Consider the following 16,941-nt stretch of genomic DNA (forward strand, 5'->3'; position numbering starts at 1 on the left):
TACTTTTTTGGCATGCATTTTATTTTCTGAAGTTTATAACTGGGACAGAGATAAACAATTGGCCAGCTTAAAAGTGAGGTTGTTTTAGCCTAGTGCCACATGCCTATAATCCTGGCACCTTGGGAGGTTGAGGCAGAAAAATGACATGTTTGAGCCTAACCTTGGCAACTTAACAACCTAGTGAGACTCTGTCTCAAAATTATAGTAAAAAAGTATAAAAAGGTGGGGAGACAGGCAAGTGCAAAGGACCTAGATTTACCTGTAGTGCTGAAAAAAAATTAGCCACTGTTTATATGGACTAAATATTTGATTTCTTAGTGCATCATATTTTCATTATAAATACTGGTAAAACACTGTCATGAAACTCAACAAAATTCAGCTATTTTAAGGGCAACATTTTATAAGGAATCTGATTGGCTCTGTGTGTGTGTGTGTGTGTGTGTGTGTGTACACGTGTGCAAATCTGGACTTTAACAAGCAGGTGAAGTTCATTGTGCCTAACTGTAAGTCAGCATTCATGGATAATGCATCTGGAATTGTTTTAACTTGGGACTTCCGCAGGCAGGAATGTCAGCAATGATGGAATATAGTAATGGAAATCACACGGTGTAAATATCTATTGTAACATAGAAAACCTTCCAGAAAAGAAGTTCCGGGCCATGTGCCAGCCAGGGCATGCTTTTGGTTTCTTTGGACTTCTCTTGCTAGGCCTGATTTGAACTGGGCTCTTGGCATCCGATCTTGGTGATTTCTCAGAGTATCTCAGGGCGCAGGCTTTCTGCCAGGATAGGGAATCTCTGCACCAGCGTGGCCTTTGGCAGCGAAGGCTGCTTCTCACATAGGAGGATTTGTGAGGAAGATGAGAGTTAAATGTTCTGGCTAGAAGAGGCTTTTCTTGCTTGGAAAGGGCTCTGGAAAGAGAACCCAGAGTGAGCTGAAACAGAGGGATGCGGCTGTAAGGTCTCTCGCTGAGTGCGTTTTGCTAGGTGATCGCCCTCTATACCCAGTAGGATGCTGGCTACCTTACTCCATGATAATGCTTTTTTCTTGGGTATCAAAATATAATCCCAGGAAGTTCACACATAACACTGTTGGCACACGGCTTCTTCTAGTGATCCTCTTCTTACAGCCTGCTAGCAGCTGTTTTCATGGTTCATACAGGCCTCTGTCAGGTTCATCTGGACTCCACCACAAATTAGCTAGGTCCTTGGGCACTTTCCCCTAAACTCAGTGGGCCCCACTTCCGTAGGTGAAGTAGTGTGATTAGAGTAAATGATCGTGGGGAGCCTGTTTGGTTCTTTGTGGGGAGGGAGATGTTTATATCTGCTCATTGTTTTGTCCTTGTGTGTGGATAGTGAAGGGGATTCTGTTAAAATACCAGTGACATGGCCACATAATGAGGCCATGGTGCTACTTGTCTGTGGAAGTAGAGCCATGGCTCAGATAGAGTGCTTTGAAAATGAAATAGTAGGGGGCTGGGAGTTTAGCTCACCGGTATAAGCGCCTGCCTTGAAAGCAGGCAGTCATGAGTTCGATCCCCGGTGGGCGATAAAAAGGAAAAAGACAAAAAAAAAAAAAAAAAAAAAAAAAGTCCCATTCTGTTGAAAGCCTAAACAATGTTAAAATATAAGCATATCGAAGAATATTTTATATACTGGCTTTTGACTTGGAATTGTCCTTTGCATTTAAAAACATAGATTTAATGCAGGTGGTAAGCTAGTCTAGACATTTACTGTCAGAAATAATCTACCCAAGCTTACTTTCATCTTCAATCCAATTTTATATCAAGGATGTATATATATTCAGGTAACACAGTGTCACAACATGAGTATTTGACAAATGGTAAAATTGCCTAATGTGTATCTATTCATTCCCATATCTAAATTACCAATTTTAAGTTGTAGGTCATTTTTTCACCTTTTAGCAACTCTAAAATCGCTAAATTATATCAGGGCCCTGATAAAATCATAGCATTTTACTGTAATTTATTGATGAAGTAGCAATCATAAGGAAGTTTCAGGTGTCTCTTTATGAAATTATTCTGTTTGTATTTCCCTTTTTGTGCATAAATCAGAGAGTGACAGGGAATAAAAATTCAGTGCCTGAATAATGCTAAAAGAGCTTTTTAAATAACTAAAGTAAAAATTGAAGACAGGGAAGTATTGTCTTTCTACCTAGCATCTAATGTCACATCTTCAGATCAGTGTCATTTTAGAGTGGGCGAAATACAGCGATCATGTGTTTATTATATGTTTGTACATATGTATTCATAAAAGTGCATTCATAAAAAAATGGATTCTAGAGCTCAGCCACATTTCCTTAAATGTTACAATAGTATACCAAGTTGTAGGACTGCAGAGTTAAAATGAAAAGAGAATGTCTTCAAAATGCTATTGCTGCCTAAATCCTAGAAAATGAAAAACGAGAGCATCTCCAGCCTGGGAAGTATAAAGAAGGAAAGCAGGTGTTGCATGCTGGTTCTGCTGGTGTATTTGTGCAGATGCATAGCACAGGCTCTGAGAGGGTAAGACTTCATGATTAATGGTGTTTATTCTTGACAGAAGCCTCCTTTATTTATCTGCAATACAGTTTAGCGATTTTATCAGGGCCCTGAATGAAAAATATTCAGTCATACCAATATTGCAGTGTAAATTGAGTAGAGTCACTTTTTATTATATCTTTCTGCCTTATCATCTGCACAGTAATTTTCTAGCAGAGGTTTGATATGGAAAGGCTGGATTTAGCTGTACTTGACACAAAGCCTCTTCAATTTCCCCTAAAAGTTCAGGCTGCTCTTAGAAATGTGTGTGTGTGTATGTGTGTGACTGTGTGTGATTCTCTCTGTGTGTGTGTGTGCGTATCTGTATGTGTATGTGTGTGTGTGTGTGTGTGAGTGTGTATAATATATAAACCCTCTCTTATCCAAGCAATTTCAGGATTTGAAAGAATAAAGATAAAGAGCACAAACCTGGATAGGAGAAATGTTAATATAAAAATATCTAATAGCTATAAACTCACTGGCACAAGCTCCTCTAGTGTTTGAGCTTGGAGCTCAGTCCTGAACCTTTTGCTTGGCCACAGGTTCCTCTTTCTTTCAGTCAATCACTGTCCAAATCCATTCAGCATAAAAGTAGAGCCTATCATTTCTCCTCGGAATGCTTCAAAGCTTTGGACCAGAGACCCAGAGAAGACATGAGTCTGCGTAATGGAGGCAGTGCCATGCTAGAGCAATGGAGACAGAGAAAGAGACCATGTAGAAAACTTAAGGAACGTGTCACTAAATTTTAACCAAGAGTTTATTGAGGCTCCCAACTATAGAACAGTAATTGTCAAAGCTAGTCAGTGGCTATATTGGAACAAGTGATTGAATTATAAAGTCAATGCATTTCAGCATCATCAGGGACTTTCAACCTAGTGGATGGAATAGAGGTTATGTAGTCTAAATCTTTTCATTTTTACAGATGAAAAAATGTAAAGCTCAAAAAGCGGTTTTCAATAAGCTTCTGGTCCTCTGCATAGGTTTCTAAGGATAATATGAACGTGAATCTCTGCACAGCTTTTCTACAGCTCCAGTCGGTTGAATCTCTCAGTTATGGTACCTGGAAACTTGTTTCTTTTTTAACAAGGAGTTTGCTGGCTCCTGGGAAAGTGGTTGGGTTCATTTTCGGTCTTCCCTGACATTGTTTTCTGTGCCCTGGGCAGGATTCGCTGAAGCCATAATAACAAAACCCCTAAGAAAATTACCTGCTTCAATGGAAGTTAATGCCTCTCCTATGCTAAGTAACATAGAGGAAATGTTCTCTCATAGAATAAGTAGGCTCTTTTCCATATTTAAATTATTTTTGAAAAGTTGATACCCTGAAAGGAGTAAGATCCTGGAATATCAAGAAGGGCTCAGGCTGCAGGGTCTTAGTCTTCAAGGAGCAGAATTCTGCACAGGTTTCTTCCAGCCAACTGCAAAGAGCCTGGCTCCTAGATAGGGGCCATCTTCTTTACTTAGTGTTGGACTAGAAGACCTAGGAGATTCTGAGAATTTCTTTTTAAAGGAGAAATGCTGACATCGTTATCTTTCTTTATTGGACATCTCTATGCCCTTAATTAAAATTAGGATAATTTAAAGAATGAAGGAAAGCAGAAAACAATTTGGTCCATAACTGATAAGAATATTCACAACAGTGATGCAGAAAATTCTGCAAACTAGCTGCTAGAAGTTATACCTCACTCAGTGAGCCAGGCTTTTATTGACAGAGAATTCATTCTAGCTCATTCTTGATGGAGCCTTACACATTTGCCTGACTCAGAATTCCAGGCAAGTCCTGTTGGTATAGTTATCTTCTGAAACATATGCAGCTAAATTGACCAAGAAGCAAGAATTAGCTTGTTGGAATCCAAATTTATGTTTCTAACTACTTATTTCCACCCATTAGCTGCTGCCTCTTATAAGAAGGGTTGTCACTCAAACCAGATCCTGGACTGGTGCACTCAAGAGTTTAAGAATATCTATGTAGTTTAAGTTTTGAATATTTCCCATGTTAGATGCACAAGAGGCTTGTGTTTTAATAAAAAATTCTAACTGAATCTCTTGTGTGTACTGTAGGGTCATTTTCTCTTATAGTTAGTGGATATTGTCTCCAACTTGAAAGTTTCTACAAAAGGAAGTGACGATAGATGAAATTCTACTAGACAGACAAATGTCACACTCTAGGGTGTTCTAGCTTGTGTCTGGATTTCCCCCCATAGTCTCATGCAGTCATATGTGGAGTTTTTCAGAGGGGGCTGAATCTAAAGTGTGTGATGCTGGGATTGATTCATGGTTTAAGGGTATTAGGATTAAGGGTATTAAGATTAAAGTTGTGAGTGCTACCTCCTCTAAGTATCCTGGATGAAATATAAAGAATAGAAAGAGATTGACCATTGTTGCTTTGCTGCCTCCACGAGCTGTTTCTCCTCTGTGATGCCACTGTGTCTTGGAGCTAGCCAATTATGGACTGAAACCTCTGCAGACTGTGAGCTAAATAAACCTTTCTTCCCTTACCTTTGGGCTTTGGGTATTTTATCTCAGCAGTTTCAAAAATAACTAGGACACAGGGCTTTTCTAGACTGAGTTCATCTTTAGTGTGACTTAGTTGTTTAATAATCCACTCTTCAGTGATGTTTCAATTTTTTTGTTTATTTATTTGTTTGCTTTTGGGTGTGTATCTTCTTTTGGAAAGGATATTGTTTTGCTTATTAGAGTGCTGTTTTGGCATGGAACTGGTAATTTATCAAATTCCGGGAAATAGAGTCCAGTGAAAAATTAACATAGAAGTCCCAGAAATTAAATTTCCTTGAACTTTTTTTCTGTCTATGTCTTTAAAGAAAAAAGTATTTTCTTTTTTCATGAAAATGAAGTTGAACTAAAATTTCAGAATGCTATTCTTTGAGTTGACTTTGGAGAAAATAATACATGAGCTTTCCTAATGTCAAATCAAATGAACTCTCTTTGTTTTGTTAGAAGGGTAAAGTGGGGATGCTGAACGTGACCTGGCTGAGAACAGCACACATCCTATGTGATCCCAAAGGGAATTAGTTCCACAGAAAGGCAGTGACAACAAAATAACTGGCTTTTGCCCATCTAGAGCTCTTAAGGAAATTAGCAACCATAAGAATGAGAGTATTGGTCATAGGGGCCTGCCTTCCCTGATACCATGTGACATAACCAGGCTATGCTTTCTGTATATGGTAGTCTCCCCATACTTGTGGTTTCACTTTCCAGGATTCCAAAATATTAAATGCTTGCGAAACTTAGGCTAGAAGATGACAAGTTTGTGGCTAGCTTGTGCAACGTGGCAAAACTAAAACAAAACAAAACATTCAAAAGGACTGAGGATGTAGCTCAGTTTGAACCTCCTGGATCCAGTACAGCAATAAAAAACAAATAAATAGAACATTTCAGAAATATGCATTTCTCAAGTTTTAAACAACTTTCATTATATGTTTATAACCGTTCAGTTTTATTGTTAGCTTTGTTGTTCATCTGTCTGAGTCACTTTCTTTGTCTCTGGGACACAGTGCCTAACACTCACAACTTAAAGGAGAAGAGGTTTATTTTGGCTCCCAGTTTTGGTCCACTGGTTCCAATACAGAAACAAGATGGCAGAGAGGCCAGGGGAGGAAACGATGCCCAATCTATGGCAACCAGGCGGCGGAATGACCAAGGAGAGCCAGAGACAGGAATCAGTTTTCCGGGTTACACCCCAGAGACCCATCTCCCAGCAAGCCCCACCTCCTAACAGCATATTTAGCTCTGAACTCATCCTTGGATAAAGCTACGGATTAGTAGCAGCCCCACAATCTCATCACCAAAAGACAAGGCAGAGGAGGATTGGGAGAAGCAGAAGTGGACATAAACTTCCATCCTAGACAACTTGCAGCTGTTTTCTCTTCAGAGTGATGTCTCTGTGGACTTTAAGTAAATGCAACATCAGTTCTTTTATTAATTGGTTATATATTTACAGTAATTAATTTACACAGTTATATGGCAGTATAATACACATGAATATATGGTATAGTAAGATCTATAATTCATTTGTGAATCATGGTGCTAACCAGTCATGAAAGCTATTACAAACTTACAGTAAAAATAGTAGTAGTGGTAATAATAATAAAATAATAATAATAAGTGGATGAAGAGGAAATGGAAGAAAATTCTCATATCACAAATCACAAAAAAATAACTTTGTATGGAGTATTTGGATTCCATTCACATGAATGAAAATGAAGATATCAGAACAGATATATCTATCTACCTATCATTCATTCATTTACCTATTTATGGTACTGAGGATTGAACCCTGGACATTGCACTGGGTTCATTAAAAGCTTTTAAAATGCTAGCTTTGGCAGCACATATACTAAAAGCTTTTGAAAAATAACAATGCAGTCAGCCCATAAGGTCAATAGTCACCCTAACCATTGAGTATGATTTGGTTCTCATCCAGCTTGGTTTGTAGCCCAGATTGTGGAATTAAGTTTAGGTATCACTGTGCCTTGCACTTTATAGTTGACTGAATGGACTTTCTTTTAGTTCTTTGTCCTTAAATTTTAAACTATTAATCTGAAGATACTTACAGTAAACGTTTTTGATAAATTCTTCTAGAAGGCCTCTTCTCAGGAGAGTGAAATCATTTTTAGCTGTAAACTCTTGGACTGCTCTTGTAATGCAGTCGTCATAGAATTATTTCCATTGATGCAAAGGACATGAGTATATGGTGAGTATATGCCTGACTGCTCTATTAACAGAAAGCTCCTCTGATTGATTTAGCAGTAACCTTCACCACCCCAAAGATAATATATACAAGCCCACTTGCCATTATTTACTTTTAATTTGGACCAACATATCAACTAGAATATCCTTGTTTAATAGCAGTAAGCATCATATTTTGAGTGGTACATTTTAAAAGCATCTGTACTTTATAAATTTTGAAAATACAAATTGAAAAAAAAAAGAAAATACAAATTTGCTTTCTGAATTTAGTAGAGAGTATCAAAACTACTGTGAGAAATCTCAGTATATTTGGCACACATAATATCTGTTTGTCCCTTTTCAAAAAATTGAATAATGAATAATCTACATAAAGAAGTTGATGAAAAATATGCACACAAAACTCCATGGATTGTAATGAATTACCACAAAGTAAACCATGAAATAAGTCTCAAAATAGATCATTGCTGTACACTGGACGCCTGCCATATACTCTACCACCCTCCCAAAGTGAAATGCTCCTAACACCAAAGTAAAATTTTTTGTTCTCATTTTAAAGTTGCCTTTTTATTTGTTATTAAATGCTGCATAAATGGGATCATATAGCATATTGTTTTCTAGGCTTCTGCTCAACACTGTGGTTGTGAAGTTTCCCATTGCTGTCGTAACTAGTAGAGAGAAAGGAGGAGAATAAATCCCTGACCCCTCTGCTCTGCTGCCAACTCCTGCCAGCACATGCCATTCCTGGAAAGTCAGTTGGGGTGAGCAGCTGATTTAGCCTGTAGAGAGACTCCCCCTTATCTGGCACACCGAGGCTGTGGGGGAAGGAGGCACAAGTGAAGTGCACCCCTCCTGGAACATCTGCATCTTGGGGGTTACCTGGTGATCCCAGGACTAAGGTCACCTGTGAGCCCAACTAGAATGGGGAAGAGAAGAAGTACGGGATCCTGCAAACTTCTGTTGGTGTTAAAAGGAGGAATTGTGAATATTTCAGCTATTTGTGTCCTTTGCTATGGAAAGCAAATTTGGTCATACAACTTTGGGTTTATTAAAACTACTTCTGTTGAATAATTAATAGTTTAATGATACACATTGAGGGGTGATTCTCCTTTGATCTGTCCACCACTTGAATATGAAAAAGAGTATCTATTTATTCTATAAAGAATAAAATGAAAACAAAAATATGCCTGTTGCATTAAAAAAAAAAAAAAACAGTGTAGTCTTCCAGTTGTTGGAGCACTTCTGTGCAGAAAAAAGGAATGTGTGTACATTCCCAGCGTTCTGAGCAATGTAAAAGCAAACTGTAATAATCTGGTGTATAAGCCTTGCTTAATGCTCTCATAATGGGTAATGCAAGTGATTAAATACTGTGATTTTAATCTTGGCATTGTAGTAACCCAATAAGATAGATGAAAAGGCAGTAACAAATTAGATTATATAATGATATTTCATTCTAACTAAGAAATCCTGTTAGTTTCTGCAGTGTGTGTCTTTGTCTTTAAGTTTATCATACCTTTCTGTTTAAAAATGTCATAATGCTCTTTTCATTGTCATCTGTTTTCATGAACTTATTAAAAAATTAATCTGAAGTCCAATTGTGGCCACAAATCAAAGCGATTTGAAACTGTTTTATTGTCTTTGGGGGGGAGACATCAAAATACTTCTGCCTTTTTTCTAAAATAGTGCTTCATGTTCAGTTTCTCAGTTCCACTGAACTGTGAGAAAAAAAAATAGCAGCTATATGTGAGTGTTTTTATGGTCTTGGGCAGAAGACACATTAGGTAGAATCAATGGTAGGGGACAGTGTCCTTGAGTGGGGACTTGATACAGAGGTAATAGGGTAAAAGCTCATCTTGCACACCCAGCTTTGGTGGCCCAGGTGGCTGCAACCTGGGACTCCTTGGTTCTCAAATATTTGTATAACTTTCGTTGGAGGAACTCAGGTTTATTTCTAGAATCTTTTGCTGCAGCCTAAATAGCATGGAATGCTTGGTGACTTTTTTTGTTTGTTTTTGGAAGGGGGTTTGTTTGTTTGCTTTAATTTTTTTTTTTTTTAGACCAGCTCTAAGTTTCGGTGTTTTCCCTAGAATATTTGTTGTTTGGTTTCTCCTTGTCACAGTTTATGCCTGTGTTCTGCTCTTGAGCAAATACAGACCCAGAACAGAGAAGATAGACAGCTACTCAGGCAGATGTGGTAGAGACCCATGTAACCTTCAGTTCCATCCTTGTGTGTATCAGCTAAAAATAGAAATGAAGGGCAAGACACCTATAATTTTTTCCCTAGTGCTACTTTAATCCTCAAATGAAGGTTTTTTTAAAAAGGTTGACAAATATTTATCAGGTCAAGTTTATGATAGTTATGCGTCATTTACATAGGAAATTTGGTGGCTGCCTTGTCCATAACTCCTGCTACTTTTGGTAGAATTCACCGCCCCCTCATGATCTTAAATAGTCACGCCGCATAGCAGCAGGCATATATCTGCTTATTAACTTAAGGAGTTTACCCTTTGCTCTCAGAGTTGCTTTATAGCTAAAGACAGAATAACTGACAAATAATGTGGCTGCCATGAATTCAAACATGAATCTGTTTGCTAATATTTAAAGCAGCTTTATTGAAAGACTAATATATATAGAGTTCACCAGTGTCAGCTGGGTGCTCGAGTCATTGCAGTTCAAGGCTGGATGCTCAGTATTATTGGCTTAGAATCTCATTTTTGTCAGCACTAGAGAAACAGCATGCTAACTCAACTCACAAGAGCCTGATGTGCAAACATAATTAATGTTAGAAACTTTCAGTGAGAAATCACAGAGCAAGGAAAATGAAACACTAGCCACTGCTCTGGTAGGAAACCAAATTGCCACGCACACATTTGTTTGCTGAGTTTGGAATTAGGAAAGGAGTTTTGTCGGCTGGTTTCACAAAATTATTTATTGAATTCTCTGCACAGCAGGCCCCCAGTTCCTGCCTTTGCACACATGGGGTCCAGCCCTCAGAGCAGCACCAGAGGAATCTGTGTGTACTGAAACAAGCCTGAATTAGAGTTAGTGTCTGAGCCTGAGTGTAAATCCGGTTCTTTGGAAGTCCTTACCCTTAATTATTTCATTGGTGTTCTCAACAACATCAGTGACTTTGACTTTTCCAAGCGAGCCTTGGGAAATCCAAGGATGTAATTCCAACCTGCTCCCAGGGACAGGAAAGGAGCAGTCTCAGAACTTCAGCTTTGCTCTACAAAGAATTTACACAGGGAAACTTAGGACTGCTTTATTGCTAATTGCAAACACTTGGGAGCAACCAAGTTTTGCTTCCTTCGGTTGGTGAATGGAATAAGTTAACTAGACAGTGGGCATTACTCAACGCTATAAAGAAATGCGCTCATAAACTGTGAAGTGACACGCTGGGAAATGCATATTCTGAATGAAGAAAGCTGATCTGAAAAGGTGACTTATTTTACTATTCCGATTATGTGACTAAAAGCCTGAAGATAGTTAAAAGGCCAATGCCTTGAGGAGTTAGGGCAATGGAGCAGGGAGGGGAGAGCTGCAGAGGCACTGCAGACTTTGAAGGCAGTGCAATCACTCTCTGTGACACTATAATGATAGTGACACGTCATCCTGCATTTCTCCAGACCCACAGGATGCACCCGGAGAGTGAGTCCTATTATAAAGTATGTGAATTTGGGTGACAGTGAGGTATCATCAGTGGTACACAAGGCACCACTGAGGGTTGCATATTAATAACAGGTGATCATGTGTACATGTGCAGGTGTACATGTACACATGCAGGAGGTATGGAATTTCTTTATTACAGCTTAATTTTTCTATAAACATAAAGTTGCCATAAAACATAAAGCTCCAAAAAAAGAAGATCTTGACATTTCGATATTTGAAATTATGGAATGTGCTGTATTTACCATGCCTAATAAATGTGTATACTTTTCTGCATGTATATGCATGCATCATGTATGATTATATATGTATGTAAACATGTATATAGATATATGTGTGTATATACTGAATAGTCATTATCATTAGGCTCAGAATGTGAGACATACTAACCTCTAAAGATCTGTATATAGTAAGTGTCCCTCCTGCTGGACAGTTACTGAACAAGGAGGAGAGTCCTGGCTGAGGTCTCACAGAGCTGGGCTTCCATCCACATCCCTTTCACTGTGTGGATGGACCGACACCTGTGACCAGAGCTCATGAGGTCCTGTCAGAGTGACCTCTATTGCACATTTCACTATTTCTGTCCTAGGAGTCCCTGGTCTGTTTCTTTAGGGCAAGACTTTACTATACATACAGTGAGCTTATTTGTATTCCTCTCTGAAGGCCGCTTCCATTGCATATTTTTTGCGAGCAAGGATCCTACATCTTTGAGCTGCAACATGAGTGTATGCCACTTTCGGGATACTGGGATGCAGCCTCCTGACTGGGCTCTGTATCCTGGAGGAACCCTTTTTATCAGTGCTTCTCACTGGCATGCCAGTGGGTCAGCAGCCCGGTGCTCCAGTGAGGGAAGATGTGGCTAAATCTTGAATTCTTACTTATGGGACACCAGTACAGTTGCTGCTATTGGTCTGTTTGTGAAAAGGGTCCAACGACAGTGAAACATTGGAGCGGACGACCACAGACAGTCAGGATGAGGGTCGGCATGTTCCCACCTTCCCTGGACTTCTAGGATCGGTGATCCTAGACTGGACTTCTAGGATAGGTCCTCCTGTCCTTGTTGCAGTGTCCTTATGTTTCTGGACTCTGATTCACCACCTTATGCATCCTTCTCCCAAACAGCACGTGGGACATTCTCCAGGCACATTTGCACTACACTTCTCAATTCTGGAATTTTCAGAAAATGATAACAGTAAGGAATGCAGCAGTCTTTGCCGGTTTTTCATTCATGCTGTTCAGACCAAGTTTCTCGTGGATCATCAGATCCAAATGTTCATGAGGTTTTCCTTCACAGCCTTCGGGAAGCAGCTCTTTATCCAGGTATTGGCAGTGCTGACTGGCAGCACCGAGCCACACACAAGCTTGGGTTTAAAGGAAGAATTATTCCAACCAGGGAAGAAAGATTGGTCATCTTTCCTGGCAGAAAATGAGCAAGTGATTTTGGATGCCTCTTGTACTCTGTAAGGTGGCAAACAGGTCCAAGTGGAATTAAGATTTAACCAGTGACAAACACCGCTACATATGGAGCCTGGGCTTGGCTTTCCAGTTTGGCCCAGCTATTTTGTTTTGCAGTGAAGAGCTAAAGTACAACAGGTTGTAACACTCCCCCCTCCCCTTTGCTCCCTTCTTCTTTCCCTCTCTCCTTTCTTTCCTTCCTGTCCTTCCTTCCTGTCCATCCATCCATCCATCCATCCATCTGGTGGAGCAAAGACTTAACATTTTATTTTACTTTAATTGACCGAAAGTTTTAGGGCTCCATGTGATGAATCCATACTCCTGCACACTGTGTGAGGCTTAATCTGTTTAATCTCATGTAATGTTACTAATTTTTGGGAGGAGGCAGATATGAAAGCCTCAGATATATTGGAAAAGAAGAAACCATTTTCTGCTAATGATTTCTTACCCTTCCCATGTATAAATTTAGGAAAGTGTGAACTTTTTATTTCAGTTTCCTGAAAGCTGCCTCTGACTAACAAATAAAAAGAAACTTTTTTTGAAGTTCAGAATGAAGAGCTGGCATGGTGGCTCTTTGCTGGTAATCCCTGTACCTGGGAAGGTAGGGCCTGAAAGATGGCAGTTTTCAACTCATTTTAAGTAATTTAGCAATTTAGCAAGACCCTCTCTCAAAATCAAAAATAAAATAATTAGGTCCAGGGTTCAAAGTCCAGTCCTGTAAACAAAAACAAACAAAAAGGAGAAAGTAAGGGAATCCTCTACGTCCCTTTCCCCACCATATTTAAACTTTTTTTTTTTTTAAATTTATTTCCTGGGAGAAAATGTGTTATCTGACCTTTGGCTTCATTTATTCCGTTGTCTGTGCAGTGTGTGCACTCCGTGGAGCTGCTTTTTACTAAGATTCTGTTCTGACAGGACGATGGGCCAGGAGGAGAAAATGCATTTGCCCGCCCTTTCTTTTCATTCCTGAAGCCCTGGCAGGAGAGGAAAGTGCTGTTCTCCCTTGATCCGTCTCTATCAAGGCCTCGCTTTTGTATAGCCATGCCCTACAGGAATGAGGCAGCAAATAGACAGCAGGAGTGCTTAACCTGTCACAGCCAGTTCAGTGGATTACCCACCCCACACACCTTCTGTACCAGGATGAACAAAGCAGTGTGGGCTACACAGTCTGGCCATTCTAGGCAGAGCTGCCCTGGGGACTTCAAAATGGCCAAGGCGTGAGTACCGGGACCACGTCTCCAGGACATCGTGATAGCAAGGTGTATTTTAACATTTATTTGCATTCACCTTGAACTTAAATTCTACCATACCGCATTATAACCAAGGCATGAGCGTGATCAAAACCACATTCCTTGCTGTTTTTCAAATCCCAGGACTGCTCAGCTGCTACTTGCTTGTTAAACGTGGCTAATCAGGGTCCCACATTTCAGCCATAAGCTGAAAGCTGATTCTAAGCATTGCCTTGCAGAGAAGTGGCCTTCATAACAGCACAACCTAGGCCTATAAAGTTGTTTGCACTCACCACTGCTTGACCCTTGGAAGTTGGATGTGCATGGATATGGATGTACATACAGACTGATTTCACATTTCTTGCAGACTTACAGTTTGGCTTCTTGCATTTTTATGGATAATTGCACCATAGGCAGGCCTAGATGTTCAGACCAGACAAATTTGTTTTTGTTTTTGTTTTTTGAGATTTTTTAAATGCCAGGATGATAAGAGGTAAGTTTTAAATGGTGTCATTAATATTTGGCTCAGATGGAAAATCTAACCCTAGTAACTACTTTAAGCTCAAATACTTACAATTTCTTCTCATTGAGAAAACCAGTGGTTCGTCTTTATTTGAAGGGCCATGAAGTGTCTCAAAGGTCACTATTGTTTGCCCAGATAATAGTGGTGTTTTGCCTGCATTATATGATCCCAACTTTTTAATACTGCCAATGTATATACCAAACACTTTTTCTCAAAAATGCCTTGAATTTACTTGAAATCATGTATTTCATTTTGGTGACAAGTTCTACCCGTGGAGATGTTTGGCTCACACACACTTCTTGCTTTTTGTGTTTCTCTGTGCCCAGGCCTTCTGCCTTATCTAGTAGTCCAACATATTCAGACCTGCCCTTCATCAGAATCTCCCCGCACCGGAACCCCGCTGCAGCATCTGAGTCTCCCTTCAGCCCTCCGCACCCCTACATCAACCCTTATATGGACTACATCCGCTCCCTGCACAGCAGCCCCTCCCTCTCCATGATCTCAGCAGCCCGAGGGCTGAGCCCTACAGACGGTAAGTTCCAAACCTGGTCTGCGCCCACAGATCGCATCGCCTCCTCCCAGTGCAGCACCTGGGATATTGTACTCAGAGTGATAAAAGTAATGGTAAATATTTAAAAGTCTATTACAGTACACATACATCACCGTTCATTCCCCTTAACACACTCCCCTCTCTTGGAACACACTTATCCCATCGTTCTTGCCACTTTTTGAAGCAGTTCTGGAAGTCCTTTTTCTTAAGTGTCTATTCATGGTGACTTTAGCGTCCTGGATTAATTCAAAATGTTTACAGCGATTTCTGCCAAATGAGAACATTACTGTGTGCCCTCATCCACCTTATTCACTGGACCTTGCACTATGCGACTTCTGGCTGTCCTGCAAGGTCAGCAGGATGAGGGAAGTAAACATTTTGAATTGATTCAGATCATCAAAGCAGCCACAGCAGTACAACTAAAGACACTCAGGAAAAAAGACTTCGGGACTGCTTCAGAAAGAAGCCAGGGTGATAGGATAAGTGTTCAAAGCAAAGGGCAGGGTTTTGAGAGAAATGCATGGCAATTTGTCTTTTATTATATTTTTTAAAATTTAGATATACACCAAAGGTTATTTTAAAATTGTATTTCATGCTAGGTAGATACATTGTTTAGTGCTTTCTGCATGCTAGACATCAAACTAAGCGCTTTAAAGGTGTGATTTTATTCTAGCATTGCAATAATTCTCTGTGGCTGGTATTGCAACTTTTATTTGCAAGTAGAAATAGCAGAAGAGTAGCAGAGGGATCTCTTACAAACTTGCAGCCTGATCATCCCTTCACTGGGAAGTGGCAGAGATGGAACCCAAATCCAGATCTTCCTAACTCCCTCGTCCTTGCTCTCTACCATTGTTGTCTTTTGTGACTTCACATGTGATTACTGGCTCTACAGCTGTTTCTGCATGTGGATCAGTAACTGGAAGGTTGTCACCACCTTCTGATGAAGGCTGTTTTGTTCTGTATGTTGGTGAGACACATTGATACAGCAGTGTCTATGCGAGCACTGTTTCATAAACTAACAAGCACACAGTTCACTTGAGATTTGGATAAAATAGGATACTGCATTGGGTGGAGTCTGAGATTCTGCACTTGTAAAAACTTTGGGTGATGCCAGTGGCTGGCTGGCTTGTGGGCTATGTTTTCAATAGCAAGGTCTGAAAAACATGACGGTCCAGACCTGCTGCATGGCTTTAACCATGCCAAATAGAAAAAGAATCTAAAACAAGAATTATCAGGAAAAAAATGAACTCAGGCTTTATTTCTGATATTTAATGTTTAAGACAGTTGTCCTCCTCCGGCTTTTTTGTTTTCTTCTGATTGAAGGCAGTAAATAAACCTGTAAGATCTTCAAGGAATAAGTTTTGCTACTTGAGCAAGACTCACATTCTTAAAATCACATAAAACTCTGAGAGAGTCAAGTATGAGTTGATTTTACTGCTTCGGCTTTGACTTTACAGTAGGAGAAATAGAGTCATCTTCCTGAGGTGTAGGGAGTTGGAGGAAATGTAAAACCTAGAGAGTGGGTAGAGGTCGTCAGGGAAGCTAGGAATTAGCCTGGCTTGCAGAAATGTATTTGGGCCAGGGGAAAAGTGGTATCTGTATAGGGTCTGATCAAAACATACTGAATGTTTAAAAATTTTAAGATGTACCACAAGAATTTTATTGTTCTTGCTACTTTCTGGAGCACTTCTGAAAGTCTCTTTTGTTGAGTGTGTTCATGAAGTATGATAAAAAATATGGTGGAATGCTGCTACTGAGGGCCATCCAAAGGAAAGGCAGGCTCATCAAGACATTGGAGTGTCTTTGTCCAACTTACTTACTGGATCGGGCACTGTGTGACCTGTGGTCGTTTTCCAAAAGTCATAATGACCATGAAAGATAAACGTTTTGAATCCATTCAGGATATTGAGGTAATCAGCACAAGGTAACTAAAGACACTAGAAAAGAGACTTCCAGACCTGCTTCAGAATATGCCAAGATCCATGAGTTAACTGTGTTCAAAGCAAATGGTAGTATTTTGAAGGGGATCAACTCAAAATACAAAAGCAAGGTATCTTTCATTGTAATAAAAATTTTAAAATGTAAACATTTCCTGTAGTTTTCCATCATACCTCTAGTTACTCTTCTGAAAACAGACTCAAATTCTGCTTTACATAGCATTTGGTGAGTAGAATAAAATATTCTTTGGCTGATCTAGCTTCCTTTTCCTGCCTCCTAAGATACCAGTTAATACCGTCAAATAATATTACTGTAATAATTTCCTCTTCTTTCTAAC

General features: G+C 39.6%; 1 protein-coding gene across 3 annotated transcripts in view; it reads left to right on the forward strand.

Moving 5' to 3' along the window:
* Gli3 (GLI family zinc finger 3) overlaps positions 1-16,941 on the forward strand; it is a 264,642-nt gene that overhangs the window by 165,508 nt on the left and 82,193 nt on the right. For all 3 annotated transcript variants that reach the window (XM_023565209.2, XM_003470095.5, XM_023565210.2), the window contains one exon: positions 14,443-14,648. In XM_023565209.2, coding sequence (XP_023420977.1) covers positions 14,443-14,648 — 206 coding nt within the window. The remainder of the gene's footprint in view (positions 1-14,442; positions 14,649-16,941) is intronic.

This window comes from Cavia porcellus, unplaced genomic scaffold (assembly GCF_034190915.1).
Source record: "Cavia porcellus strain 051 isolate PalLab524CR breed Dunkin Hartley unplaced genomic scaffold, mCavPor4.1 scaffold_23, whole genome shotgun sequence".
NCBI lineage: Eukaryota > Metazoa > Chordata > Mammalia > Rodentia > Caviidae > Cavia > Cavia porcellus.